The sequence below is a fragment of the Falco cherrug genome, chromosome 10, assembly GCF_023634085.1.
Source record: "Falco cherrug isolate bFalChe1 chromosome 10, bFalChe1.pri, whole genome shotgun sequence".
NCBI classification, from domain to species: domain Eukaryota; kingdom Metazoa; phylum Chordata; class Aves; order Falconiformes; family Falconidae; genus Falco; species Falco cherrug.
This window is the reverse complement of record NC_073706.1, coordinates 19,630,535-19,657,031: the sequence shown is the minus strand read 5'-3', so window position 1 is coordinate 19,657,031 and position 26,497 is coordinate 19,630,535. Positions and strand designations below refer to the sequence as shown.

The 26,497-nt window shown below is 52.4% G+C and overlaps 1 protein-coding gene across 7 annotated transcripts; it reads right to left on the bottom strand.

Moving 5' to 3' along the window:
- Nucleotides 1-6,310: 6,310 nt before the first annotated feature.
- Nucleotides 6,311-25,912, bottom strand: RAB3IL1 (RAB3A interacting protein like 1). Of its 7 annotated transcripts, none has more exons than XM_014279330.3 (12): nucleotides 25,435-25,910; nucleotides 22,854-22,905; nucleotides 20,113-20,347; nucleotides 19,524-19,619; nucleotides 17,882-17,959; nucleotides 17,109-17,324; nucleotides 13,566-13,694; nucleotides 13,351-13,463; nucleotides 12,435-12,458; nucleotides 10,474-10,573; nucleotides 9,381-9,447; nucleotides 6,311-8,971 (listed from the first exon to the last, which is right to left on the bottom strand). In XM_014279330.3, the coding sequence occupies exons 2-12, from the start codon at nucleotides 22,865-22,867 to the stop codon at nucleotides 8,889-8,891; spliced, it is 1,155 nt and encodes a 384-aa protein (XP_014134805.3). In that variant the 5' UTR covers nucleotides 22,868-22,905; nucleotides 25,435-25,910; the 3' UTR covers nucleotides 6,311-8,888. The 7 variants fall into 7 exon arrangements, with proteins under 7 accessions (XP_014134805.3, XP_055578076.1, XP_055578074.1 ...); XM_055722101.1 differs by lacking the exon at nucleotides 25,435-25,910 and adding an exon at nucleotides 24,319-24,470; XM_055722099.1 differs by lacking the exon at nucleotides 22,854-22,905.
- Nucleotides 25,913-26,497: the final 585 nt, after the last annotated feature.

Sequence of the window (26,497 nt, the reverse complement as noted above, 5' to 3'; positions counted from 1 at the left end):
TCAGCCTCTCCTGCAGCTTCCTCTTCACAGCTCTGCTCCGCAAGACAGTCCCGTGGGGAGCTGGTCTGGGGCTTGCTACTGCCGCACAGACAGCTTTAACCCAGTCTAATATCTTCTCCTACAAGGGGAATAATTTCAAGTTCAACCTGTCCAAAAGAAAGCTGAGAATTACCTATTCCTCCCCAAACCTTCCCTTCCGCCTCTCTGCTCCATCATACGAGCTAGTGCCTGCACATCTCCTGAGCCAAGGCATCGCTGTCAGCTCAGCTTCACCCTTCCTCCCCTCGCATCCAGCCCACAACTAGACTAGAAAACTAGTCTCATTTTCTCTGCACCCTCCTTCCCTTCTAATCCACCCCCAAATGAGCTCTGTCACTTCTCCTTCTTCAGGTTGCGCGCTGCGTCCCTGCCATCTCACCGGTGCAATCATACTGGGCTGGGACCTCTCCTACCAGCTCCCACCACACCAGCAATCCAGCACACGTTCTCCCCACGGGAATACACCACTCGGTCTTGCTGCTTCTCTCTGATTTCACCTCCTTTCACATTCCCCCTCTTGCCCTCTAAATGCCCTGTGTAAAGCTTTCCCTGTTCACCTCAATGCCTTCTGCCACGCTTGTGTGTATATATATATATATATAAAATAGGATATACTATTACTTGATAAGCAGGAGGGGTTGGTCTCTTTGGAGACCTGCTATGACAAGGATGCTGAAGCTTAGCCAAGCTCCGTGGTGCACAGGCTTTGCAACTGCTTTACCGCAGTTCCCTGTGACACACACCAGCCCTTCTGGAAGGGACCTCGGTGTCCACTGAGTCCTGTCCGCTTGACCTCACCACAGAGTAGATAGTGGCACAATTCAGCCTTCTGCCTGACCCAGCAAGAGGAACTGTACCTTGGCTATCGAGCACTGGAACAGGCTGCCCGGCGAAGTGGTTGAGTCACCATCCCAGGACTGGGATCAGTTGATGGGATGGGCTGAGACACCATCCAGACATGGAGATGTGGCACTTAGGGACATGGCTCAGCAGTGGGCTTGGCAATGTTAGGTTTATGGTTGGACCCAATGATCTTAAATGTCTTTTCCAATGTAAGCGATTCAACAATTCTATTTCACTGCTGAACAAAATCGGAACCATTACAGCCGCAGAGCAAGCAGGGCTAGAAGGCATCTTGCTAACCAGTTTATCTCTTGCAAATGGAAATTAATGCAATGGGGGCCTATTCTGGCTTCTGATGATCCTGCCAATTGCTATGTAAACCAGCACAAAGTCCATCTGAACAGGCTGGCTGAATTCAGCCTTCCAGCTCAGCCCAATAGCCCTCGCACAAACAGAAATATTGACACGATAAACAGCAAAACCAACCTCTTGGCTTCCAGCACCAGTGGCACCACAGGGATTGCTCCTATAAGGAACGTGTTGCCTTGGCAGAGCTGACCAGCCCCAGCCCTCAGTGCCATGTGCACGTTTAGAGTTGTGCCAGGACACTGACTTCTTCCCAGCAGGGCCATGCTCCCCAAGTGTTCTAAACTACTGGAATTTCCCCACAGCTGATACAGCGCTGCCTATTCTGCAGTAATCCTCACTGGTTTGATAGATTCGTCCTAAAGAAAAGTTACTAGTCATCATGAAAGCTTTGAAATAGCTGACTTCTTTGAGGCCACCTGCTTATCTTCTCCATTCTCCTTGACTGTACCTGAAGCAAACAGGAAATCTTTCATTTGTTGGCTCCTGGAAACATACATCTCTCTGCACGTGTGGGGACAGACTGACCGACTGTGCAGACAGGCTGATTTACAGCCCCGGGCAAACCCTGAGTGACTTCGAAGGCAGGTAAACAACAAAACCAGCAGATCCAGGCAACTGCCATGAGCAACCAGATTTCTAGGTCTCTTATCCTAGTTTCTCTCTTCTTGCCATTCAAGGTCTCCTAGATTCTTAAATACATATTGACATCTAAGTACCAAAAAGGACCTCATTGTGCGCAACAGTAACCTCCATCAGAGATACAAAACACCCCTTTTCTCTCCCAAACCCAAGCTCCTTTGCAGTCCAGGTCAAGGTGCCTCACGCTGGACCCGCAGACCCTTATCCCTCCCCGCCGTGGATATAGGCACAAACGCTCACAGCCCCACATACAAGCAGAGCGAACTTACGAAGCATACACACACATCTCTGACCACTCCTGTGAGAGCTCTAGATAGCAGCTGTCCTACATGGTGGCCCCCAGATATCCACTTCATGGTGGAAACTAATCATCTCCCCGTTTGGCAGATGGGGAAAATGAAGCTCCAAGACAAGTGGCTAAACTGATACCCCCGAGGATAATCTACGCTTGAACTGGTGCAGGAAAAAAAAACACCACAGGAAGATCTCTGGTCCTTTTGCTGTAACTGCCAGGCTACTCAGGTTTTGGTGCCGTACCAAAATGCCTCGCATCCCACAAATTTGCTTATTGACAATACTAACAAACCTCAGAGGCTGCTGCCGAAGGCACTGGTGGCCCAATGGACATACTGCCATGCTATGTGTACATTTGCCCTGGTGCATCTATATATCCCTAGTACTACTATAAAACATCATTACTCAAGCTGGCCAAGCCTCTCTGCGTGAGTTGTCACAGGGACACCTGAGGACCACTGTCCCCCACAGCACAGCTTTCTCCGGTCCTACAGTTACTAGAGCATGTCCAGGGCAAACAGGCAGCCCGCTCCCACTTGCCCTTTCTCTCATCAGCTCCAAGAAGAGGTCAAGGTCTCACACACACACACACACACACAAGATCATTTCTGCTTACAGAGCAAGGGGGATCACACAAAGGCTGATTTATGGACACGGAACTCCAGATGTGACATAAAACCACCTTTGTGCTTTATGGCAGGGAAAAAACATTCAGGAGGGAGAGAGGAAGGAAACAAAATGCTCTCCAATGGTTTTGCTCATTGTCCTTCAAGCAAGTCAGCCACATCTATGAAGGCAGGTGTTTGAACTGCCATCCCTTTGAAGTTTCTTTTTTGGCCCAGGACAGGCAGGCAGGCCCTATACCATGGGACAAACGGGTGCAAGGAGAAATGCTGTTCACAGAGCAGCATATACAAGAGAACCCAGAGACTCTGTCCAAAGGACACGGAGAGGGTCTGGCAGCTGGACCATGGTTAATTTCTCAGAGGGAAAACAGCAGGAAAGCGCTGGTGGAAGACGTGGGCAGATGGGGATAAGGGACAGATGTCTTCTGCCCAAGGAGGTGGTGGAATCACCATCCCTGGAAGTGCTCAAAAAATATGTAGAGGTGGTGCTTAGAGGCATGGTTTAGTGGTGGACCTGGCAGTCCTGAGCTTATGGTTGGACATGATGATCTTAAAGGTCTTTTCCAACTTAAATGAGTCTATGATTCTATAAGCTTAGGAGCCAACCTCATGGGTCAGACGAGCTTCTGAGCAGCAATCCCTACTGACGCTAATGAGGACATCACACCTAAAGACCCAGACATAGCAAAATATTCACAGTCCTTCACCTGGCCATCCTCACTGCTTTGCAACATCCCTCAGGCTTAACTAAGAACCCCTGAAACCAAAGCCTTCCGTTCCTTCCCACATCACAGACCTACGGTCCCGTTGCAACCACCTCGCACCAGTTCCCCTTGCCAGCAGCAGAGGAAGGCTGCAGAAATACACCTGCCAAGAGGCTGCAGAAGACAGGCCAGCAGGTGTGATGGCTTCACAGAGGCAGGGGCAGAAGCCATGCAGGACCCTGGAGATGCTCCATCCTGGCAGGGCGGAGAGCGAGGGGGGACCGTCCCTGCCCGGTCTGCGATGCCCTCTCGCGGCTGCCTGCCCGTACTGCACGGGGAGGGCCGAACTCGCTGCGAGGAAGATCCTTGTCATAACTTTTAATACAGACTCTGTAGGATCCTAAAAAAACAAACCCCAAAACAAAATTATATCCTTTTCTGCATTTAGCTCTCAATTCAAAACATAGCTGCTTAATGCCGGCAGCTGGGGAGCTGAAAAGCAGAGAGCAATTTTACAGTCACAGAGTCACAGCATGGTCAGGGCTGGAAGGGACCCCTGGGGGTCACCCAGCCCACCCCCCTGCTGAAGCAGCTCCCCTAGAGCAGGCTGCACAGAGCCGCGTCCAGGTGGGTTCCAACGTCTCCAGAGAAGGAGACCCCTTGGCCTCTCTGGGCAGCCTGGCCCAGGGCTCTGCCACCCCCGAGGCAGAGAAGTTCCTCCTCACATGCAGATGGAAGTTGCCGTGTTGCCGTTGGTGCGCGTTGCCCCTTGGCCCGTCGCTGGGCACCGCTGAAAAGAGCCTGGCCCCGTCCTGCTGGCACTCGCCCTTAAGGTGTCTGTAGGCATTGATCAGAGCCCCTCGGTCTTCTCTCCTCCGGGCTGAGCAGCCCCAGCTCTCCAGCCTTTCCTCATCAGGGAGATGCTCCATCCCCTCATCATCCCCACAGCTTCTGCTGCCCCATCCCCAGTAGCTCCCTGTCTCTCTGGAACTGGGGGCCCAGCACTGGGCACAGCACTCCAGATGTGCTTCAGCCACCTGAGCGCAGCCAGCAGCCCACTCCAGACCATCAGGGCAGGGACACGAAGGCACAGCTTTGAGCCTGGCAGGAGGACAGCCCCTCTGATCCCTGCATCCTACCTGCTGTTGGCTCGGGGGCTGCCTGCTACCTCCTCCTCGAAGCCCCCATCCATCCATCCATCCAGCTCCTGGCTCTAGACACAGTGTGGAGCAGGTCATGGTGATGTTTCTGTCACTCTGCCACAGCAGGCACTGGCGACTGGGTCTCTGCGTTGCACACAACAGGAAAAGCGGCTCAGGCACAACCACCCTCGCATCAAGCACAAATCCAGAGGAAGCCCGTGGGGGTTCAGTGGTTTGCTGCCCTGTGGTGGGGAGACCCTCAGTGCTGGGCACCCTCCCAGCCTCACCCGGAGACACAGTTCCCTGGAGCTGGTCTTTCTCTTACTCATCCTTGTGCAAGTTTACCCTCGGTGGAAAGGGTGGCCCCAGTTCCCAGACCCATCATCACCATGAGGTCTAATGCCTTTTGCTGTTCCGGCTGTACTTCTGCTTCGTTTCCCAAAAGCCTTTGATGTTTGGCTTTTTCCCTCCACTGCCATCACTAAAAGATGATGACAAGAAATCTTCCATGTTAATGCCCACACCTGAACGCAGGAGAGGAGCAGATGATTTTAGTGAAACCAGAGCAACCCAACTTCCCAGCCTGAAGAGTCTGGAGCTGCTGCTGCAGGGCAGGCACAGTGTGTGCCTGCAGCCCATGGGCATCTCTCCCTTGCGCTCACCTCTGCTGCGGCACGGAGAGCTGCATATGGGCTGGAGCCCAGGGAACCCAGCCACAATCCTATAAAGCATGAGAAAGAGACTGCAGCAGCTAGATCTACCTTTGGACAAGAAAAGACAACTTTTTCCAAGTCAAGTTGCAGCTAAAAGCAGGGGAATTACCTGAACAGCAGGAGCAAGCTCAGGCCCCGGTGCCACTACAGCGCACACTCACCAGCTCCTGCCCAAAGCCCCAGGCCCCCGTGCAGCCAGGGAAGAGCTGCTGAAGGAGCCCATGGTCCAGTCTCCAGGGAGGAGAGACATTCACTCTACACACGGGTCTGCTGGGAATGGCAGTTTCCAAAAAGTTCCCACCACAGTTCTGCCTCCTCCTGCCTACAGGAAAAGCAGGAGATGGCTCAGTTCCCCAAGGAAGAACCTCCTCGAGTTAACCACCCTCTGCGACAGTCAGCACATCCACGGAATGCTCCAAGCCACTCAGCTGAAGCAGACCACAGCTGAGCAGGCTGAGACCTTAGTGTCCCTTAGCAAGAACCACAGTGGCCTTGTCACAAGTGTCCCCCGTGAGGGTGGTGGGACACTGGCCCAGGCTGCCCAGAGCAGCTGTGGGTGCCCCATCCCTGGCAGTGCTCAGGGCCAGGCTGGACGGGGCTGGGAGCAGCCTGGGCTGGTGGGGGGTGTCCCTGCCCCTGGCAGGGGGAGTGGACTAGATGATCCTTAAGGTCCCTTCCAATGCAACCGTTCTGTGAAGAAATACCTGTACAAAACCACTGGTTGCTACCAAAATACTATCACTTAGTCCCTTGGTGAAGCCCGGGCGCAGCCAGCTACAGGGGCATCGGGAGCAGAGTGAAGAAAAGCATTAAAACCCCAGTCCCTTGGGCCTCACGGCGGCAAGAGAAGCACAAAGCACAACACCAGCCAGACGCGACTCTTCTCTTGGCTACCGAGCACACGTGCCCCAACCAACCCAACCCTAGAACTGCAACCAGACTTTTTTTAAAGAGGTTAATAGCAAATGTTTATTTTCCTTTATGAAAGAGCAGGGTGCAACCATCCCGCTGTTAACGGAGTGACTTTGTATTAACTTACAAATTGTTCTGCTTTGTTTCAAATGTAAGACCACCTTATACAATGCATTTCTCTAGTTCCTTTCATCTCAAAGTGCTTTACAAAGTGACACTGGGGGGAGGGGGAAATCCCACAAACCAAAGCATCTCCTACATAGGGAGATCATCTCATTCCCAGTGCTGCAACGCAGCCACGCCTGTTGTGCAATGTAGCAGCTAATGGCACAGGACATGGAGAGATCAAAAGGCCAGGGAGAACATGTACGAAAAGCTGCCAGGGATAGAATTTACCCGAGCTGAAATCTGCAGCTGGGGGAAGCCATTTCTGTTTTCTTCTCTGGAAAAGCTGACGTCAAATTGCCACAAGTCTGCAGACACCACCATAAGAGAGGCAGGCTCACCACTAGCTCAAGACCCTGCCAGACTCTTACCCAGAGATGTTTTTTTCCAGGCTTTTACTCCACATTTGAAACACATCCCTTTGGTGAAGAGCAGCAGACGTACACAGCCATCTAGCTAGGGTGGGCAGCATGAGCTGGGTCACTCAGCTGCAGGAAGCAAAAGCAGAAGTGGGGTGTTAGCAGGGACCTGGAGGTCAGCCCTTTGAGCTGCAGGTGGATTCAGAGCTAGTATGTATTGCCAGGAACGTGCTCTCCCAGCTCTGGGGGTGTCAGCTCCAGTTTCACATAGCTACTAAGCCTTGGCACACACCACCATCTGCCAGCATAGCTCTAAGGAAAGGAGTACCCTGAGGAGCAACTCAGCAGCATACTGCGAGTGTGCTCAGTGACAGGAAAGCTTGTGCTCACGGGTGTCTTCTGCAGGAAGGTTTTCTCGTATCTGTTGTGAAGCTGTCCTCGCATCAGAATCCAAGCCAAAACTTCTGCCTTCCCTGTCTATTCCTCCCTCCCCTGGACGCAGCAGCTCAGTTATTTTTCTTCCACTGAAGACAGAGTTCCTACTGTAGCATCTCTCGGGAGAGGATGAAAATTCATGGAGCTGAGGATGGTGATCTGGTTTCTGGGCACTAACGTGCTAAGGTGAGTTATGATGAAGGCAGAGGGACTGGGTGACGTGCCAGTCAAGAGTGCAGAAACACCACATGAGATGAAAACCCCAGGGTGGGCGGTGGCTAAGCCAATTCCAGAGTCACTGCAAAAAAGGCTAAACTGGCTACAAAACACTGTCATGGCTTTAACACAGCTCTGTGCAGACAAGCCTGGGTCCAAGCTCAAGCTGTAGCGGGCCTCAGTGTGCCAACAGCTTTGGCAACATCCCTCCCAGCACAGAGGGGCACACAGGGACCGCAGCTACATCCCTCACGCACGCAGACATGGCTCAGATTTCCTCACCAGGGAGGGTAGCCCAGAAGCTGGGTTTTCCAGCGGACACGCATCTCTAGGTCTGATGCAATACTGGGGAGGAAATCTCTGGGCCACTGCCCAGCTGGGCATGCTACTTCTGGAGACATGAAGAACCCAGCCTGGGACCATGGTTTCTATCTAAACGGTGGGAACAGCACTGCGCAAAGCTCCCTCAGAGCAGGAACAGCTCCGAGGCATGTCTGTGGGTAAGGCTCGTATCTAAGAGCACCATGGGCGACCTCTGCGCCAAGGACTGTCACAGGGCACCACCCGTCAAGGTCTGCATCTGTGACAACTGCAGTGGATTCTCCAGACCAGGAGAGCACATCCTGCACCGACTGCAGCCAGGCTGCGGCCAACTGTGAGCAATGCAGTTGCCCTGCTCGCTTTCTTCTGCCCAAGGCCCCAGGTGCACGGCTCTGGCCTCTGCTCCGGCTGTTCCCCCTGCCTGGATCACCCCGTGCCAAATCGCAAGCTAAAAGCGGAAACAAATCCCTCTTTGTGACTCGGTTGGCAGAAAGCTTTTCTTGCAGGCTCCTTTAAAAGGAGCAAGGAAGTCCTTTGAAACAGACTGTTCACGGCTCTCCATAAGATTATTGCGTGCTGCTGGCATTTGCAGGGCTGTTAGGGGGGGAAGTGGTCAGCAGGCGCACGGCTGAGCACAGCACCTTCCACCCCAAAGAACGAGTGGAACAGATGGACAGACAGCCAGCATCTGTCCTGAAAGGCTTGCTTACAAAGAAGGTCCAGGACTCCTGCCCTGCACAGGGCTGGCCTCAGACTACGCCAAAGCAGACTGCATATAAAAACAAAAGTTAAAAAAAAAAAAAAAAAATGGATATACACTGCATATAGGAGACTCCATAGAGGACAGTCTATAGACAGCCACCACGGAGCAGCCGGGGCCAGCCCAGCTCCGAGCAGGTAGCTTGGCAGCTGCATTCCAGTCACAGTTGAAGAAGCGGGACAGCTGAAGGTGGAACTTGTGCTTCTTGCTCCTTGATCAGCTTCAGGCAGAAGGAGGGTGGGGAAGGAGTAAGGCCCATGGCAGGAGAGGTGCTGCGTTCATCTGTCTGGCAGACCACGTTTGACAAGCCATTCATACGGGAGCAGCTTCCTTCTGTGCTCAGGCCACTGCTTACATCTCACTGGGATAAAACCCAAGTTTGGCCAGAGACATCTCCCTCCGGAGCCGCATGACCTCCCAGTACATGAGCTCCACTGTAAAGCAAAACGGGTGTGGGGAAGAGCAGGAAGAAAAAAACCACCAAAAAATCAGTAAGCAAGGCAGAGCTGGACACCACCGCATCCTATGCTGTGTTCCCAGTGCAGCCCAGCCAGGGTCACCCCCAAGTGAGGGAAGCAGATGTGCTGGAGGGTCCAGCAGGACAGGCCCATCAGGTCACCCCCTACCAGCACCACCCCAGGACAAAGCTCCCAGCAAAGAATAGATGCATCTATTCCTCCCGCCCATGCCTTTCTTTTGTCATTTAGTTGTTTCTCAATAACTCAGGGAGTTCAGGGTACCCCAAGCTGGCCTCATTCTTGTGACACTGAATAGGCCCTCTTAACCCCTCCCAGGGGCCCACAGAAGGCAGCCCCACCACAGCCCGTTACTGTCCCCTCTTACCGTCCTGCCTCACCAAGCCCTGCTGGATATAGCGAATGTATGTGAAGAAGTTGCACACAGCTGTGATCTGAGGGAGAGAGGGGGGAAAACAAAACAAAACAAAACAAGTCAGTTACAGAACTGCTTTGCCTGTCAAGAGGCTTGCATAGCACCCAGCAGGAGACCTCTTGGTGTTGAGCACCTGAGAAATAGTACCACATACCATCAGATGGAAAGAGATAGGAAGAAAGCTGGTTTATAAAAAAAAAATAATCAAAATTCTGGACAGCTGCAATCCCATCCCAAGACACCACGCTGTCCATATGACACACTGTGGAAGAACTCCAGTCTACTACACATTTGAGACATAAGTAATCACTAAATATGGCAGCAAAGTCCATGATCTTCCTTCAAAGAGCACTGTTTGCTGACTAAATGAAAATCTTTGGAGTTAAAGGTTTGTGCAGGAAGCGTATGTGCAGGGAGGTAGGAGTGTTCACGACACATCAGGGTACTTGGGTGCAAGTGACAAAAATTAGTCAACTTAAGTCCATGCATAAAACCAACTTTTTATCTCAGAAATAGTCACATGCTGTAGGATCAGCTCTTCTGATATGCAGCTCAGGAAAGAATAAACTTCTAAAATACTCCATTGAATTAGAGCCCCACCAGCAACATTAACAAATCATTCACCTTCTCCCTTCCCTCCAAAGAAAGGACAGCTTGTTCTCATAACTATTTGAGTCACTGATCTGTACTGGAACAGTAACAAGGGCCAGCATTTGAAAAGTAGAAAATTACTGTGTTCTACAAAGGAGAACTAAAAAAAATAATAATAAAGCAAAACAATCGAAGCCTTGTACTGAATCAAACCATGGAAAGCGAACAGCCTGAAGACAGTTGCCTGAAGGGACAGGAGGCAGAGCACTGGAGCATGAGGCAGGGCTGCAGACCTGTACCCTAGTCACTGACCAAGAGCCACCGCAACCTCAGGAACAAACTCAAGCCCCACAGGTCTTTATCAGTTTGAGGGCTGACCCTCAAGAGCTCCTCCATCTCAGGGCTTGGAACAATTTTGGAGGGTTGAGGCACCCTGGGAAGGTGAAGGACTCACCCTGGCCCTGCAGGATGGTGAAATGTAGTAGTAATTCCCAGAATCTCCCAGCATGATGCGGTGCTTGCAGGTCCTGGGAAGGCCACTCAGAGCACATTTCCTGCAGGCAAAGGAAAAAACACTTCAGCCTTCAACAAACCAGTGGCACAGCAGAGCACAGCAACTCACCAACCTCAAGACTATCCCCAAGTGGGAGCTCAGAAGCCAGACCTGAGTCAGTCACCATGAAGCTCAAGAAACCATGGCTGGCACGAGCCTTTTGCTCCCAGAAAGATTCCATAAACAGCAAATTTAGGAGACCTTAGACTAAATATCTGGAACCATTAATTATTCCATGCCAAAGCAAACCAAGGCTGTACCCTTTTCCAGGCAGACAGCCCAACACAAAACCACAGAAATTAAAGAGGTGAGGCTGAAGCAGAGTGTAACGAATGTCATCTGGTCTCAGCACATCTCCTCCATGTTCCAGGCAAGGATTTTGCTGAAGAACTTCTGCTCAGGTGTATCTGCTTTCCTGATGGGATGCAAACATGCTGGCTGGGGACTAAACCTGGTCTCAAAACAGGTAAATCCAGCATTTGAGCAGAATTTGCTCATGCTGAGGACTGAAAACAAGCCACACTGCAGCCTTTATGCTAGGCTCCTATTAATTAATTTGAGTCTGATCAAAGCTACTCTAGTTGAAGCCACATGGAGTAACTTTGTACTGACTTCAGCGGAATTTGGGTAAGTCCTGCAGCTCCTAAGAACAAGCCGATCCCTTCTTGTGTAGACAGGGAAGAAGCTCGGCTTCACAACTGTAAGACTGCAGACCAAGTGAAGAAAATAGTCTTTTCAAGACAGCTCAGCTCCCCAGGGAGACCACCAAAAGATGTAATCAGCAAGGGTGCTGATTTTTTTTTTTTGACATTTCCTTCCGTTATTTGCGGGACAAACTGTTCCCAGCACCAGCCAGTTGCCCTTCCTTCATCACCACTTAAAGCAGTAAAGCAGAATTTTCTGATGCCTAGTCATCACCACGTTCCCCAGAGACTTAGTGCCTGCATAGTGGGAAGAGGGACATCACTCCCCAGACACAAAACACTGCTCTGTGGGCCATGCAAGATGACAGCGCGCAGGAGGCAGATGTTTCAGAGGGCTGAGCATGTCTCTGTGCTTGCTTTCCACTGCTGCCAAGGCAAATCCTAGCTAAGGGTGGAAGCGCGGGCTGTAAACATTCAGAGGCCACGAGCAGCAGTCGTTGACCAAATACTAACACAACTTAAGGAGATTAAATTCTCAGAAGGTGCAAGATGACCAATAACTCTGTAAACAAGACATTTTAAGAGGCCCTATGTTTGAGCATTGCAGCAGACTGGCAAAGTGCCTCCTGTTGGTCACCCTTGGCTCGGCTGGTCCCACTCGCCGTAACCCCAGCTGTCACAGCTGTAGCTGGAAGTAACCTAAATCACAGCATTTAGGCACCTGCCCTCCAGCACTCTACACACCCCAGGGGCATTTTGCTGTGCATGCCATCATGAAAGTCTGCTGTCCTAAGCACCTGGCCAGCATTTTGCTCTGATGATGTACAGGCAATGTCACACAGCAACCAACTCGGTCCCTGCCTGTCCAGGCTCCTCGAACTGTTGCACTAAAGTCTGTACAGTAGGGTACAGACCAGTAGGTCTGGTAGGTCCCAGCTTGGGCAGGGACCCCAACTTTCTCCTTTCTGGTCCACAGCACGTCCAAAGTTGCCTTAAAAATCAGTGTTTTGCATCTGGGAAACAAAGGGGAACAAGCAACTCTTGGGTCCTTTATTGTTAATAGCAAAATTCCTGCCCATCCTGCTTGGGTGGAAATTGAACAGGGTTAAAAAGTTAGCTTAGTTCAGCTCTGGCCTCAAAGCTGCTAAATCGCACTAAGTTAGTAACTTGTTAATGGATTAGAGATCTTTGATCACTAACTAAAAAATAAACACTTACGTTACAATTTGTGACCGGAACCCACTGTGAAGACACAAAAAAAAAAAAAAAAAAAAATCAAAAGGAAACCAGTAAAGATAAACACAGGATGGGTTGTTCTTGGAATGGACCTGACACATACTCATGGAATAATTTGCCTGAGATAAAAAGTAGGAAACCTGCACGCAAGCAGCATTTACTGTTACAAGAACACCTTCGCTTAGGAGGTGCTCTGCTGGACGGAACAAAGACCAAGAGCCCTGACCAAACGTAAATGCAATAGCTGAATAAAATCCCCTAATTTCATCCGGAATATCATGTTACTCTTGCTAGTGCTCCTATTCTTTGAGGCAATCTCAAGTTGTCTGTCACATCCGATACAGTCACACAAGCTCTGCAGCAAACATAGCCCCAATTTTGATGGCAAGGTTACAGCATTAGGTGGGGAAGATGAACGCAGCAAGAGCAGATCTCTTCTGACCGAGGCTCAAACCTGCCTGATGTACCAGCAAGGTCAGGAGTGCAAGGTGAGCTCAAACCTCACCACAAGATGCAAGAACATGAGATAATGCAGCTCTGACTCAATCCTTTCACCCTAAGTTATGCACAAACACACCTTCAGAGAACATTAAACGAATTGCTGCCTTACGGGGGAGAAAAAAACCCAAATCCTCTTCCAAGCCAAGGGCACTAACGCATCACTAGGTTATTCCCCAAAACAGCCAGCTACAGTGCATCAGCTAAGCAGAGATAATTCCCCTTGTCATGCAAAGAGTCGAGCTAAACTACCACTGGTTGGAGGCTAGGAGAACACTCCGCTGAGCCCTTTGAATCGCTCACCTCAGCTGACTGAGCGAGGCCTGGCCAAACTCCACCAGATGGTACAAAAAGACCAGCAGCAAGGAGAGGACAAGGGAGCACAAGCACAGTTCCTTACTTTGGCCCACCACACTCCTCTGCTGACACGTTCACCACAGGCAATGTCTGGGAAGCAACCGGCTCAATGGTGAGGGTGTTCTGCTCCACAGCCACGCGCACCAGCTCCGACAGCTGCAGCAAAAAGAAACAAGTGCAGATACAGATGTGCAAAGGTCACCTCCGTAAAGGTGCTGCCAGACTACAGAGTCTTGGTCCTCCTTTTCCAGCACTCACCTCCTGCTTCGTGAAGTCCAGGCAAGGTCCTACATCTTCACGGTAAATTCTGTCCAGGAAGGAGCAGGATTTATCCAAGGTTGGAGATTCCTTCCAGGCCTGGAACTCAGCAAATAAAATGGAGTCGACCTGCAGAAAGTGTCCAAGAGGGGCGGGAAGAGGGAAGGTAGGTGGAGGGAGAGGTACCGTATCAGAAGGTATCTGTTACTATGCAGGTAACCTAAATACAAAACATTTGCTTTGGTATCGGGAAGGGCTCAGACATCACAGAAATGTCTGAGGGAAGGTGGCTTGCTCTGGGGACCGTTCATCTCTCGCCCATCAGTCGTTCAGCACCAGACTGACACAGCCATACTGGGCTTATTCTGCCAGAAACCTGCAGGCACCTCCCTATCCCATCTTCCTCCAGGACAGGGCAGCACCTCCGCTGCAGGAAAGCCATCACACAACCACCAAACAGACCAAGTGCCCACTCAGCCCACAGCATGAATGACGAGAGCAGCTGAAGGGCAAAGCACAGTGCCAATGCACCCAGGGCACAGGAGGCAGAACCCTTCTGGAAGAAAAGGATTACTGCAGAAAAGGATGAATTGGTAAAAGCTATTTAATTAACAGCCATCAGCAGGACTACACTCAGTGAGCCCAAGTATGAGCTCACAGGGTACGCCAGCCCTTTAAAGACCACTCCAAGCCCAGAACTCTGGGGTCAGGGGAGTCGTAGAAGTTAATGGGAACACTGGGCAGCCATACAGGCTCGCAGAGGCAAGCCAAGTGTAGGAAAGGAGGTCTCCCAAAGGGAACTCAAGGAGTAGGAATAGCTTTCCTCATTCTAATGTCTGTTCATTGCCTTTTACAGCTGGGCTCGCAAGTGTTATCACTGCTCAGCAGCACGGGACCCAGGACAGAGCTTGCTCCCACCCCCTGAACCAGCATGAAGGCTGCCCCCGGCCATCCCTGTCTGGCTGAAAATACGTCAGTCCTGGAGGCTCTCTGGGACCTGACATTTAAACCCCAGACGGATCATTAGCCGAACCACCAACCCAACTGACAGGGCACCTTAATCCTTTCACCCTAAGTTATGCACAAACACATCTTCAGAGAATAAACAAATTGCTGCCTACATAAAAGGTCAGCAAATCCTGTTAAAGCTGCTGAAAGGAAAAACAAACTAAAGAAACTGCTCAGCAACACAAAGAACATGAGTGAATGAACAGAGCTGAAAAAGTCTGGGTTCTAGAACGCTCCCTCTGCGATATGGAGACTGCTCACCTGGTACCAGGAGACAGCTTCAGAGCCATAAGATGGAAAAACAAAAACAAAGGAAAAAAAAAAAGAAGGAAAAAAAAAAGGACATTAGCATAAAAGGAAGCTAGAACTGAAAGGCTGGAAGTGTGAGAGGTAATGGGTCCCACCTGTCCCCAGGTTACCTGCCGCAAGGAGGAGGAAGCATCTGCCCCCAGGACTTGCCAGCCTGGTTCGTAGGTGAGGTGGATAGCCTTCCCGGGGATGATACAAAGGAGCAGAGAGAGGAGAGCGGGTAACCCCGACTTGGAGGGCAGAGGAAGAGACAGACAGTGAAGGAAAAGCTTTAGAAAGGCAAGAAAGGGAGGTAAAAAACATGAGACAAAACAGAAGTTACAAAGAAAGGCTCAAGTCCTCCCTTCCAGGGAACGAAGCATGCTGCTCAAGACATCACAGGGCCACAAGCCACACTTCTGACCTCAGGCTGACGTGCAAAAAGGCAACAGAAATTCTGTCATTCTTAGGCCTATTTTAAGACCGGGCACATCTTTTCCATACAGCACCAAGCACCAACTCTCTGAACGCCAGGTTCCCTTTTATCACCTCTCACATAGGCCACTGAGGAATTCGAGAGACAGAAACTAACAAGTTCACTAAAAACCACCCCATCCTCGATACATAAAATTATCAGTCACTTTGGAAGCTGCAGACCTGGGATTTTAAACCCCAGGATATCTGCACTACATGGAAGTTGCCTGCAAGAAGAAATGACAGGTCCCAATATCCAAGAAGCAAGTTGCTTACAAGAGCCAGCATTTCTTTAAAGGTCGCCAACATAAGCTTTGTCGAGACTGAGCCAAGAACAGCAAAATGAACTACCCAGTAGGTAAAAGTTATCTCTGCTTACCAGAGGCAGAGGGCAACTTCTGCCAGTGGTTCACCGAACTGGCCATTCGGTTTGGAGCTCCTCTGCTTTGACTGGAGGAATGGTTAGCACTGGGAGAGGTCACAAGCCCTTAAAAAGATTAAAACCTTTTTCTTCTCAGCCCTCAAGCAGATTCTAGCTGACTGCATTTGACTCCGGCTTCCAGTGTATCTGGCCTGTTATCTGCTTGACCACGAGAGATCAGTGCAACAGGCCTTCACAGTTACTGAACTGATTTTTTCCTTTGGCTTCCCTTCTGACATAGCCTTTTCCTCTCTGCCTGTGAACAGAGTTAAAGATCTTCATCTCTTGTTGCTATTGCTGCCTCAGGGCAATGGCTACAGCCACTGTTGCCCAAAGCATTTCATCTAAACTCCAGCACAAGAGCACTGCGCAGAAGCTGACAAGGCACAGTCACTGAATCCACTGCCAAAAGCAAATGTTACTAGTGTTGCCAGCACGGTCCTGTTTGGCAAGAGGATTAATTTCACGAGTGGCCCTTCTGCAGACGTTCTCACTCAAGCCAAGTGACCAGGTGCCTTCATGTTCCCTCACCAATTCTTCATGACAGAGGCTGCGGCTCCCAAAATAATCACTATTACCCCACCATATTCTCACCCATTTTCATTCTTCCTGACCCAGTGCCATAAGCTGCCTCCTTTCTGCTCCCCAGACAGCTGTGTACATGTGGCTAGTGGAAAGTTCCCAGGAGGAAAGGTCCTGTTAGCCAGAAGGAGCGTCACTTACACCCATGGTCACGGCAGGGGGGGGACTATTAAAGGATCTCCAAAGGGAATTAAACAGAGTTTGTTTAAAAGCTATTCACAAACGCTTTGTGCACTTCTTTCCCCAGTTCCTTCCAGTGAGGACGGAATTAAATATAATTAATTGAATACAGGCTCTGCAAAGAAGAGGAAGAACAGTGACATGCCCAAGAACAGAGAACAAGTGACAGAGACTACAAGTTGATGGAGGTGTCCTGGTGTCCAAGCCAAACTAGGCAGAGAGAAGAAACAACCACAAATCATGCCAGAACAGGTAGTGGACTCAGCTGCCAAGATGCAGCAAATGACTGACTTCTGCTCAGCAACTCCTGACATATCCACTCCCAGATCTGTCTGTGCCTTCCAGGGATCCCATCCCTCAGCTGCTTCCTCTAGCAGCTGTCCTGACGCAGCCTTTAACATCCTTCCCAGAAGAGGAAATCTCTGCAAACGGAAACCCTCCAGAGCCTGTCTCAGCACAAATTTAGGGAACAAGCCACATTCTGCACAAACAGCTTTTCCCAACACTGAAACCACAAAGCTCTCCAGGAAGCCCGAGTCAGAAGCCGCAGGGCTCCCCCAGCACAGTGGCAGCGAGTGGCCCTCACCCACCTCTCTGCGCTCATGACTGACTGGCTCTGGAGTCACGTTCTGGCTGGCAGCCGAGACCATTGCACTGCTGGTGCTTTTATTTCGCCCGTGGCCCTTCCTGAAGACAGCTTTGGAAGGGCTCTGGAGCTGAGGGTGCAGCTCCCGGTTTGGAGAGGAAGGTGTAGATGTGATCACCAGCGTCTTCAGAGCCGTTACCTCTGCCTGCAGCATGTCGATCTGAGGAGAGAAGGCAAGAGTCAACTGCACTTCCAGCACTGCTGAGCTTGAGCTTGCTGCACCCCACCAAATGCTAAAGCCACAGGGAACCAGCTACGAGCCCACAAAGACATGAAGCCTTCACCCCATTATCCCAAATGCCCACCATCACCCAAAATTTTACACAGGGCTCAGCAGCAGCTGTTTGGGAACCCATCCCTGTGCTCCTCAGTTTGAGTGTATTTTGCCCCAGGCTCTCTTCAGACCTAATAACCCAGAAGAAACTTCTGTCCTCAAGAAGGAACCAGCTGAGCAGCAGCCTTGCCAGGAAATTCCCACCACCCAGCCCCCTGCTCTACCTTCCCCACCACTGCAGCAATCAAACAGCGTATCATTTCTCTGTGGTTCCCCCTCACTCAGTGTGAGCTGGAGAGCAAACAGAGCAAAAGCAGCATCTCAGAGAGACCGAGATGCAGCACTTTACTCCCCTCCAGCCACCAAGCAGCACCACGGCCGGGCTGGGCAGGGACGGCACCGACCTAGCACAGAGATCAAGTCCCAGAGAGTGCAGTTCTCACCTTCCCCCGTGCCTCCCTCAGCTGCTTCTCTGATGCCGCCTGTTTAGTGTTTGCTTCTCTCACCATCTTGTGCGCTTCCTGGACCAGAGAGAATTTTAGTCTCTGCTGCAAGCCCAATTCATAAAGCCACCAGGGCAGGCCAAAGCTCTGCCGCATCGCAGGCTCTGGGCAAGCAAGCAGAGGGACAGACACCACTGCCACATTTGAGGGTTTTACTCAGTCAGCTGTGAAGAACCTGCCCCCAGAATTTCCCAGAGCAGGCTCAGTGCCAGAGCCTGGAGTGCCTGCTCCTTCTAGGAGTGTAGCTGGCTAAATTAAAGAGTTTAGCTGGCTGAGTCCAAGGTCATCTCTTTCACTGATACGGGCTGCTGTGACGAAAGCTAAAAGCTGGGGCCTGCCCTTCCTCGCCCTTGGGAATTGCTTTAAAGCTGAGGCTTTAGCACTAGCACCCACACACGTGACATCACAGCTGTGCAGCACCTGCATCTGCACCCCATCCAACCCCTCTGCGACTGACCTTGCCTCAGACTCACTCGCTTGGCTTCCTGACTTGACCTCAGGCCTGCACTGTCACTGTAGACTTGCTGTCTGGTCACTGGGCTGTTTTCTGTCCCTGAATGCCATCTGTGGCACTGATCCTGATCCAGACTGGCCGCTCCATGTCTTGGCTCCTCACTGGCAAGGTCACTGCTCTTGCCGGGCTTGTTATCGCACTTTGCTCCCACTTCCCTGGCGGAGCAGCCACCCTCACTGCTCAGGGCATGGCTGCAACGCAGCAGGAGCTGTAGCTCACGTGGGAACACACGGCAGAGGCTAGCTTAAAAGCTTTTTCCACAGGAGGGGGGGAGCAGTGCGAATCTCAGCTGGGGCATCCCTTCAGCCACTGCCTAGAAGCGGTCTGTCCAAGGCCACCAAAGGAAGGGGATGGCCCTCAGCTACGTTATCTTTTAAGTTCACCCTGAGCCCAGGCAGCCGTTATCTCCAGGAGAGGGATGCTCTTTTGGCCCTCACACACAGCACCAGCCTGTGTTTCAAGGGTACAGATAGGCTCTGGCTTTCCTCACTGCCCAGTCAGATCCAGACATTAGAGCTGCTAGTAAATGGGATTTTGCCAGGATAGAGCTTGGCAAGAGTTAAGTTACAAAAGAAACAACCAACAGGCCTTCTGAACACACTGCAGCAGAGTATATGAGGACACCCTGCTTGTTCCCACTCCCAGCGAGGGCTGACACGAGCCAGGGAATCATCTGTATTACACAGCGGCTGCTGTCCAGACTCCAGAGCAGGCACAGGAGAGGGACAGGGAGCTATGCTTAGCTCCAGCTACAGGCACCCCCCCCCCCCATCTGTTTTGGCTATCAGATGTACAGACCCAGAACTACTGTGCTCTTTATGCCACCCCACAGCTGCTAGAAGGGGAAAGAAATGCATGCAAATGCTCCCCAGGAGCAGCTACATGCCCCTCTGCCTTGAGGCTCTGCCTGCAGCACTGCCCAGCTCTGCTTCTCCAAGTGGGAAAGAACAACAGAGGAAAGGAGGAAACTGTGGGAGGAGATGGATGGAAGTTCAGGGAAAGATTGTCTTAAAGGAGTTGGACATAAGCTTAGCTTAAGAAATGATGGGAAAAGGAAGAGGGTGGTACTTCAAATAGGCTAGCTGTTAACTCCTCTAGTTCCTGCTCCAGTTGCTCTCTGACTTTTGACAATCTCTCGCATTCTTTGTCCTTCAGCTTCAGCTCCTGTTGAGGAAATGGAGGGACGTGTGAGCTCACGGTGGGCCCCAGCAGTGCTGACGCCTGCCCCCACCTGTCTACCACAATCCTTCCTCCCCACCACAGGCCCAAGACTGCTGTAACTAAGCTCCATAGCACACTCTGTGCGACCAAAGGCATCCCTCCACAAGTTGCAGCAGGCTTTTCAGGCTGGAACTGCTCATGTGCCATTTCCAAGGAGACTCCATAGCAAGCACTGCCTGCCTCAAGCTGCTTTCTGCAGCAGGTTTCCAGGACTAATTTGGATGTCAGCATAGAGGCTTTGGGTCAGCCTACCGACTGATGTCTTGTCCAAAGCACTTTATGGACCCCTCAACCAAACCTCTCTTCTTCTGCCTGCTCCAGACTGCATCGCAGCCACATTCAGACCCTGCTCCCCTTGGCATCACCTCTAGGAAAACCCTCGCTGCTCAAATCTGTGCTACCATCCTCGAGTGTTCTCACAAACTCTGGGCCTTACCTTCTGCGCTTTGTGCAGCTCTTCCTTCAGGAATTCAGACCCCTTTTCGCGGATCTCCACCGAGGAGCTGCGTAGACGCGACACATTGAGCTGCTCAGTGGACTGGGTCTCATCCACACCTCCAGCATCCTGCCACCCGGCCTCTGGCTCCTCCTTGCTGCCTTTGGATGGCATTAGTGGCTTCCAGTGTCCCACAGCTGGTTGCTTCTGACTGTCTTCCTCAAAACTGGCCTGGCTGTGGGGTACCAGCACAGTGAAACTTTACATGTGGCTAATTCCAGCCTTCCTCCAACACAATACACCCACCTGCAGCCTCCGACAGGCACTGAAGGAAGGCAAGGAGGGTGACAGCGTACGAAGAGGGCAGCAGCAGCTGCACCAGCCCCTTCACTCTGCACACAGGCACTGCCTTCCTGCTGAAGTGCTTCACCCTTTTGGCATGAACTGTTTCCAGCAACAGGAGAGGAGGTGACCGTTCAAAATAAAAACCTTGGGGGAAATCTCCACTCCTATCCTGGGATCTTTAAGAATAACACCAAATCCAGGTTGAGACGCCCAGCCTGCGCTCCTTTTAAGGGCTGGTTTCTCAACAGCGAGTACTCCCTCACAGACAATTCTGGACACACAAAACTTAGTAGGCAAAGCAATGCTATTAGTAACTTCTGATTGGGTTTTTATTTTTTTTAACCCTTCTCAACCAGCACGTCCCAAACACTATTAACTCAGGATAAAGCAGAACTATGGACAGCTGCTCCAGGAACTTCATGCTCACCTGCTTTCAGAGAGAAACAGACTGCAGCTGGCTTGTTTAGGACTCCAGTTTACACCCAGTAGACCTAAGTTCAGAGACACTGCTTCCCCAACTGAAGGAGAGTAGCAAGAAAAAGCAAGTACAGCTGTCCCATTCCCCAGCAATCTACAGATCCTAATCCCCTCCACCACCAATCCAGCCTTCCTCTCCCCCAACTCTGCTTCAGAGGGGAAGGATCCATTTTTAACCTACTGGTTTCCCACCAAAGTCCTCCACAGAGCTGTCTGACAGTGTATTTCCATTGAGCTGAGACGAAGCCCTGTTTTTTAGTTCCAGTGGCTGGCAAGTACAGATGTCCTAGAAAGAGGAGACCAGAAGAGCCACCCAGGACGCTGTTCCCCAGTGCTCAGTAGGACTTTGTCAGCTGTCAGCAGACTAACAGAGACCCTGGAAGAGGCTGATGAATTTAGTACGCTTTGCAGCTGCTGGGGTCTTTTGAGAGGAACACGTAGGCTTGAGTGTCTGCGTGACAGGGCACGACAATCATAGCGTTGCCTAGAGCATGTGCATCGCCCCTTCTTCATGCACTGAACTGTCCTCACGTGGTCACTTGCCATTTGAAGTCAGCGGGAGCACGACCAAGCCTCTCACACATGGAAGCTTTCTATCATGTCCAGCCACTCAGCAGGACACACACACGCTGCAAGACAGATTAACCTGCTGCCAGTTATCTCCAGATCACAAGCTTCAGCTGAGCTGTGGTGCTGTCCTCCATGCACAGCACCAACAGCTCCTGGCTACCGCTTCCTGCCCACTACTTTCTCCTGCAGAGAAACGATCACCTTCTTTTGCTTAGGTTCACATTCTCTTCTTCCCTCCTCCCAGTCTCTGTATTTTCCTCTCTTGAATTTGCCCTACCTCCTGTATTCCAGCCAGGCCACACTCTTCCCCCTCGCTCTGACTTCAGTCCCATACTGGGCTTATCTCCTCAGCCACGTGCAGCTCAACTGAGCCTTGTTCACCCCCATCTCAACACAAAAGGCAGTCAAACCATGAACCCGAGTACTGACAGGCCTTTTTCCTCCTAGGCTATGTCCCCTGGCAGCAGCATGGTGCTACCACCTTTCCTACTCAAATTGTTCCCTTTCTGCCCATCCTGCCCCCACTTCAAGCTATTCAGGACAACAGTTGTCCATAGTCATCTTCCAAAGAAGGAAAGCAGCAGCAGCTACCAGCTAATGCAGCTCAGGTGCCACAAGAAAGCATGTGGAAAAGCACACGGGGAAAACTCTCTGAACCCTCAGAAGACAGGAGGGAGCACAGGATCACCCCTGCTGCCATTCCACGCCAACTGGACAGTATTTGGACTACAGAACTGTGGGAGGCAGGCATGAAGTGGGTATCACAGATTTTGTTGACCTCTTTGTTGAACAAAAACAAGTGAAAGCACCAGAAGGACGGTCACACAGCAGTGCTAAGGAGGCAGGAAAGGACAGAAACTAACTAGCACCCATTGTCTTCCCCTGGTTTTACTGAACATTCACTGGGAAGATCTAGAAAAGGAGGCTCACCCTGGTGATACTACTACATTTGGAAGTGTGGAAAATAACATAAAAGGGTGTGTTGGGGAAAGGGCAAGAAAAGGAAATTAGTTTTGGCCAGAGGAAAAAGGACAGACAATGCCTCCAAGCAAAGAGTACCCTGAGCTATTCAGCACGTGGCACTGCGTGACAAAAAGCAATATGCACAGACATGGAGGGATACACCTGACTGAGGGAGCCACAAACGGAACTCCGGGGCTGGCAGGCATCTACAGTGTGAGGTGCGAGAGAGCAAGTGTGAACTACGTGGTGTCCAGAGCGTACAGTGCCTGCTGCATCCAGTCAGGCTGCTCTGTTGGCCCGTTGGGTTGATCAGGGGCAAGGCAGAACTGCACAGAAGAAACAAAACTGTTTAGAAAGGTCAAGACTAGCTAACACGGATCACTTACCTAAACAGTGACATCGCTAACAGGATGAGGAGGTCTCCAAAGGCTCCAAACACTATGGAAGGGGAGAAGGATCAAGCAAGAGAATTACCCGTTAAAGAAAGGTGCAGACTTAACGAGACCGATTCATCCCAGACTTCAGGGGAGGTTCTCTGCAATGGATTTGCCATGGGGCATGTGAAGCATGCCAAACAGAGAGGTCTGTTCAACAGTTAAACCGTTTCACAGGTGGCACAGCGGAAGCCCTCCCTGCTGTGGACTTTTGAGATGACGGTAAGCTGCAGAGAGCACCTCCCTCCAGGTACTCCTGCATTAGACAGCAAGCATGCCAGGAGGGATCCAGCCAGTCCCAGCAGCTCCAGCTTCGGTGAGCAGAGCGAAACAAAAATCAGAGCATAGAGCAACAGCTAGAGTCAAACCCAAGCAGCTAGTGGGAAAAAAAAAAATAAAAAAAGAAAAGCAGCAAGGAAAAGGGCCATTTCACCAGTCCACTAAACTAGTGTGACAGCCAACGTAACCCATAAATAACAGGAAGAAAAACACAGCATTGTTTCTTTATAACTCTCATGTTCTCAGATGAAAGTTGTTTGTCTTGGGAGACAGGTATCCCAGTGTATTTCCACGCGCTGTGGAAGAAAGCGGGAGGACACGGAGGAACAAAACAGTGCCACCCACACTCCGTCATGCCAAGGGACCTAAATTCCTCTCCTGAAAAATCCTCCCATCTTCCAGGACGCAGCAGCACACCCGCCACGCCGTGCACACGGGATCTCCCCGGGATCCCCCCGGGATCCCGGGCTGCGGGGGCTCCTGCCCAGCCCAGCCCCATCTCCAGCATCCAGCCGGGGGCTTGGAAAACACCCTCAGGGACCAAAGCCCCACCGCAGGCACTTGCTGGTCTGACTGGTGGCCGTCCTTCCCGGAAAAACCTGCTGTACCCCAAAGGTCCCACACTGACAGGGGAAACGCAAACTTAAACAAGGGGGAAAATAAAATAAAATATAAAAAAAAGCACCAAAGCTCAGAAGGTTCTGAAGTTGCTTTCTGTCGAAAAAGCAAAAAAATGTGCAGGCTCCGCACTTTCTCCAGCGGGCCCCACGCTCCTGCAGCGCTGATCCCACGCGGGTATTTCCCGTCGGAAGAGCCGGGGGTCCCCCCGGTCCCCCCGGTCCTGCGCAGCGGCGCCCGCTCTCCCCCGGGGGTCCCGCAGCCCCGCCACCCCCGCGCCTCCGGGCAAACCCACGGCGCCGCGTTACCGCAGCGGCCGGTGCCCCCCGCCGTGCCCTCCCGCCCCAGGGCCCCCCCGGTCCCGGTCCCGGTCCCGCCCCGAGCCTCGGCCGCAGGCAGCTCGACACGCCGCGTACCGGCCCCCCGCCCCGCCGGTCCCGGCCCTGCCTGCCGGGAGGGGTAGGCCCGGCCTCCCCCCGCCAGCCCGCAGCGCCCCCCGCCCGCGGGGTCCCGGACCTACCCGCGCCGCATGCTGGGTCCCACCGGCGGCGCCGCTACTCACGGCGGGGCAGCGCCCGCCGCCCCCATGGCCAGAGCCGGAGCCGAGCCCGGCGCTGCGGCCCCGCCTGAGGGACGCGCTCCCGCCGCCGGGGGGGTGGGGGGGCCGCGGGGCACCACGTGATCCCGGCGCGGCTCGTGCGGCAGGGGGCGCGCCTGCGCGCGGCGGCGGGGCCGGGGGGAGCGGCGGGGCCGGCAGCGGGCAGCGGGGGGGCGCGGGGGTCCGGCAGCCCCACCGGGGCGGGTGTCCCGTCCCCTGAGCCACCAGGTGCAGCGGCTTCCTCCGCCACCTCGTGCTTTCCCTTGAGCTGCGCCTGCCCCAGCAGGAGATCCCACCGGGGATCCCGCCAGCCTCCCCTCCAGTAAAGATCCAGGGCCGTTCCCAGAGCTGGGATTCCACGGAAGAGTTTGCAAGCCCAGTGGAAGACCCAGGGCACAAATGCAAACCTCAGACCCGTCCATGTCCCGATGCGGGGCTCCCGACTCAGGATCCTGAGATCCCACCACGTGCCCGGGGATGACAGGCCTGTGGTCATTAGTGGTGGGGCAGTGGTAGGACTGGATCAGGGATCTTTAAACTCAGGGTTCAGGGAAAGCACTGGGCTTTCCATACCCTCACGTGAATAAGACAGTCGGTCTCGTTACTGAGCTTCGACCTTTGGATGCTGTGGCTCCCGTTTTCAGCCAGCTCATCCTCCCAGGTGCTGTCTCCAGGAGGCTGCGGGAGCAGGGCAGCGTTCCCAGCAGATAAGAGCAGTCATGTGGCTGCCCAGATCTGCATCCTCTGCAAAGCAGTGGGAACACACCATTCTCCCTCCTGCATCACCACCCGTGCCTGCAGGAGCCCCTCTGTCCAGGGGGTGCACAGCACGTTGTCCCCATCCCTGGGAGCACATCTGCCTGCTGGGAACAAAACAGGCAAAGCACTCCTGCTGTTACCCCAATCTCACAGCAGATCCCACAACCACCTCTGCATTGACAGCACTGCAATTTTGGTGACATGGGACCAAGAACCACCCTCACAGGTCACCCTGTTTTCCAGATTGGTCCTTCCCTCACATTTCCCATCACATCCTACCTTGCCATTGCCCTGGGCTCTCCTCCGGGCAGCGGTATCCCCTCCGAGCCTTTGCACCCCGGGGCAGCTCCCCTCCTGGTCTCAGCTGCAGGCAAGTTAGCCATGGGGATCCTTCCACCCATTGCAGAGCACCGCTGCAGATGCCACATGGGGAGCAATTCTCTGTCCCAGCTTCTGCTAGGTGTCCGTGTCATCTACAGCCCTGCCCTGCCTCATGGCCAGGACCCACAGTGACAGCAGGGGCCAACCCCATGCTCTGAAGTCTTGGAGCGAATTGTTTGAAAGATTTCTGTCGATGGCTGCAACCTTTGTTATCTTCAGGGAACTTTTGGGAGGAGGGGAAAGATCTTCAGCTTCGCACGGCAGCACCAGAAGTAATTAGTCTTTGTACTTATTAACTCCCAAGGCCTGGCTGGCAGGGACAGAGGGTCCTCAGATTAGAAAGGCAGAACCACTTCCAGGATCCAGCAAAGGCAGGAAGAATGAGAACTGATAGAGCAGATAGGAAGCGTTAAGAGGGGATGTGCTGGAGATGCTGAATCCCAGCCAGTTGCAAAAACAACTTGTCACGAGGTGAGAGCGGCACGTGCTCCCCCTCATGCCCCCCTGAAAGACAGGCAGAGCTATTGAGGGAGCCTGGACAGACCCTGAGATTTCTCCCTGACCAGATGAATGGGCTGGCCCAGCAGAACAACGCTCACTCCCAAGCTGGGGTTATCATGCAAGCTGCCTCCAGGCAGGAAAAACTGCTGCCTTCCCCATGCCCTCTGCACAAGGCTAGCTGTTCCTAGGCTGTGTTGTGAAGAGTCCCAAAGTGTCCACGTCAGCAGCTGGTGAGACACAGACCCATCTCCCACCTCTGCTTTAAAGAGAAAACAAACCACCAGCCAGCCTTAAAGTCTCAGTGCAGTTGGAAGCTCTAACCCAGCGCCTTCGTCTCACACCATGGAAGCACCTTGCTCTCTCCCGCATCATTTCCCACTTACATTTCATGGAAGCTGAAAACATCACTGACCTCTGGGTAACATAGTGTCATAAAATCCACTTTGCCTCCTGCAAGTCT

What these genes read in the sequence shown, in the direction of transcription:
- RAB3IL1 (XM_055722099.1), bottom strand. Translation starts at nt 25,628, where the DNA reads ATGACACGGACACCTAGCAGAAGCTGGGACAGAGAATTGCTCCCCATG. An exon ending in TAACAGCTAGCCTATTTGAA is followed by an intron (nt 17,960 to 19,523) that starts GTACCACCCTCT and finishes TCTCTGGTCCAG; the next exon opens with GAAGCGCACAAGATGGTGAG. An exon ending in TGAGGGAGGCACGGGGGAAG is followed by an intron (nt 17,325 to 17,881) that starts GTGAGAACTGCA and finishes TTCTCTCCTCAG; the next exon opens with ATCGACATGCTGCAGGCAGA.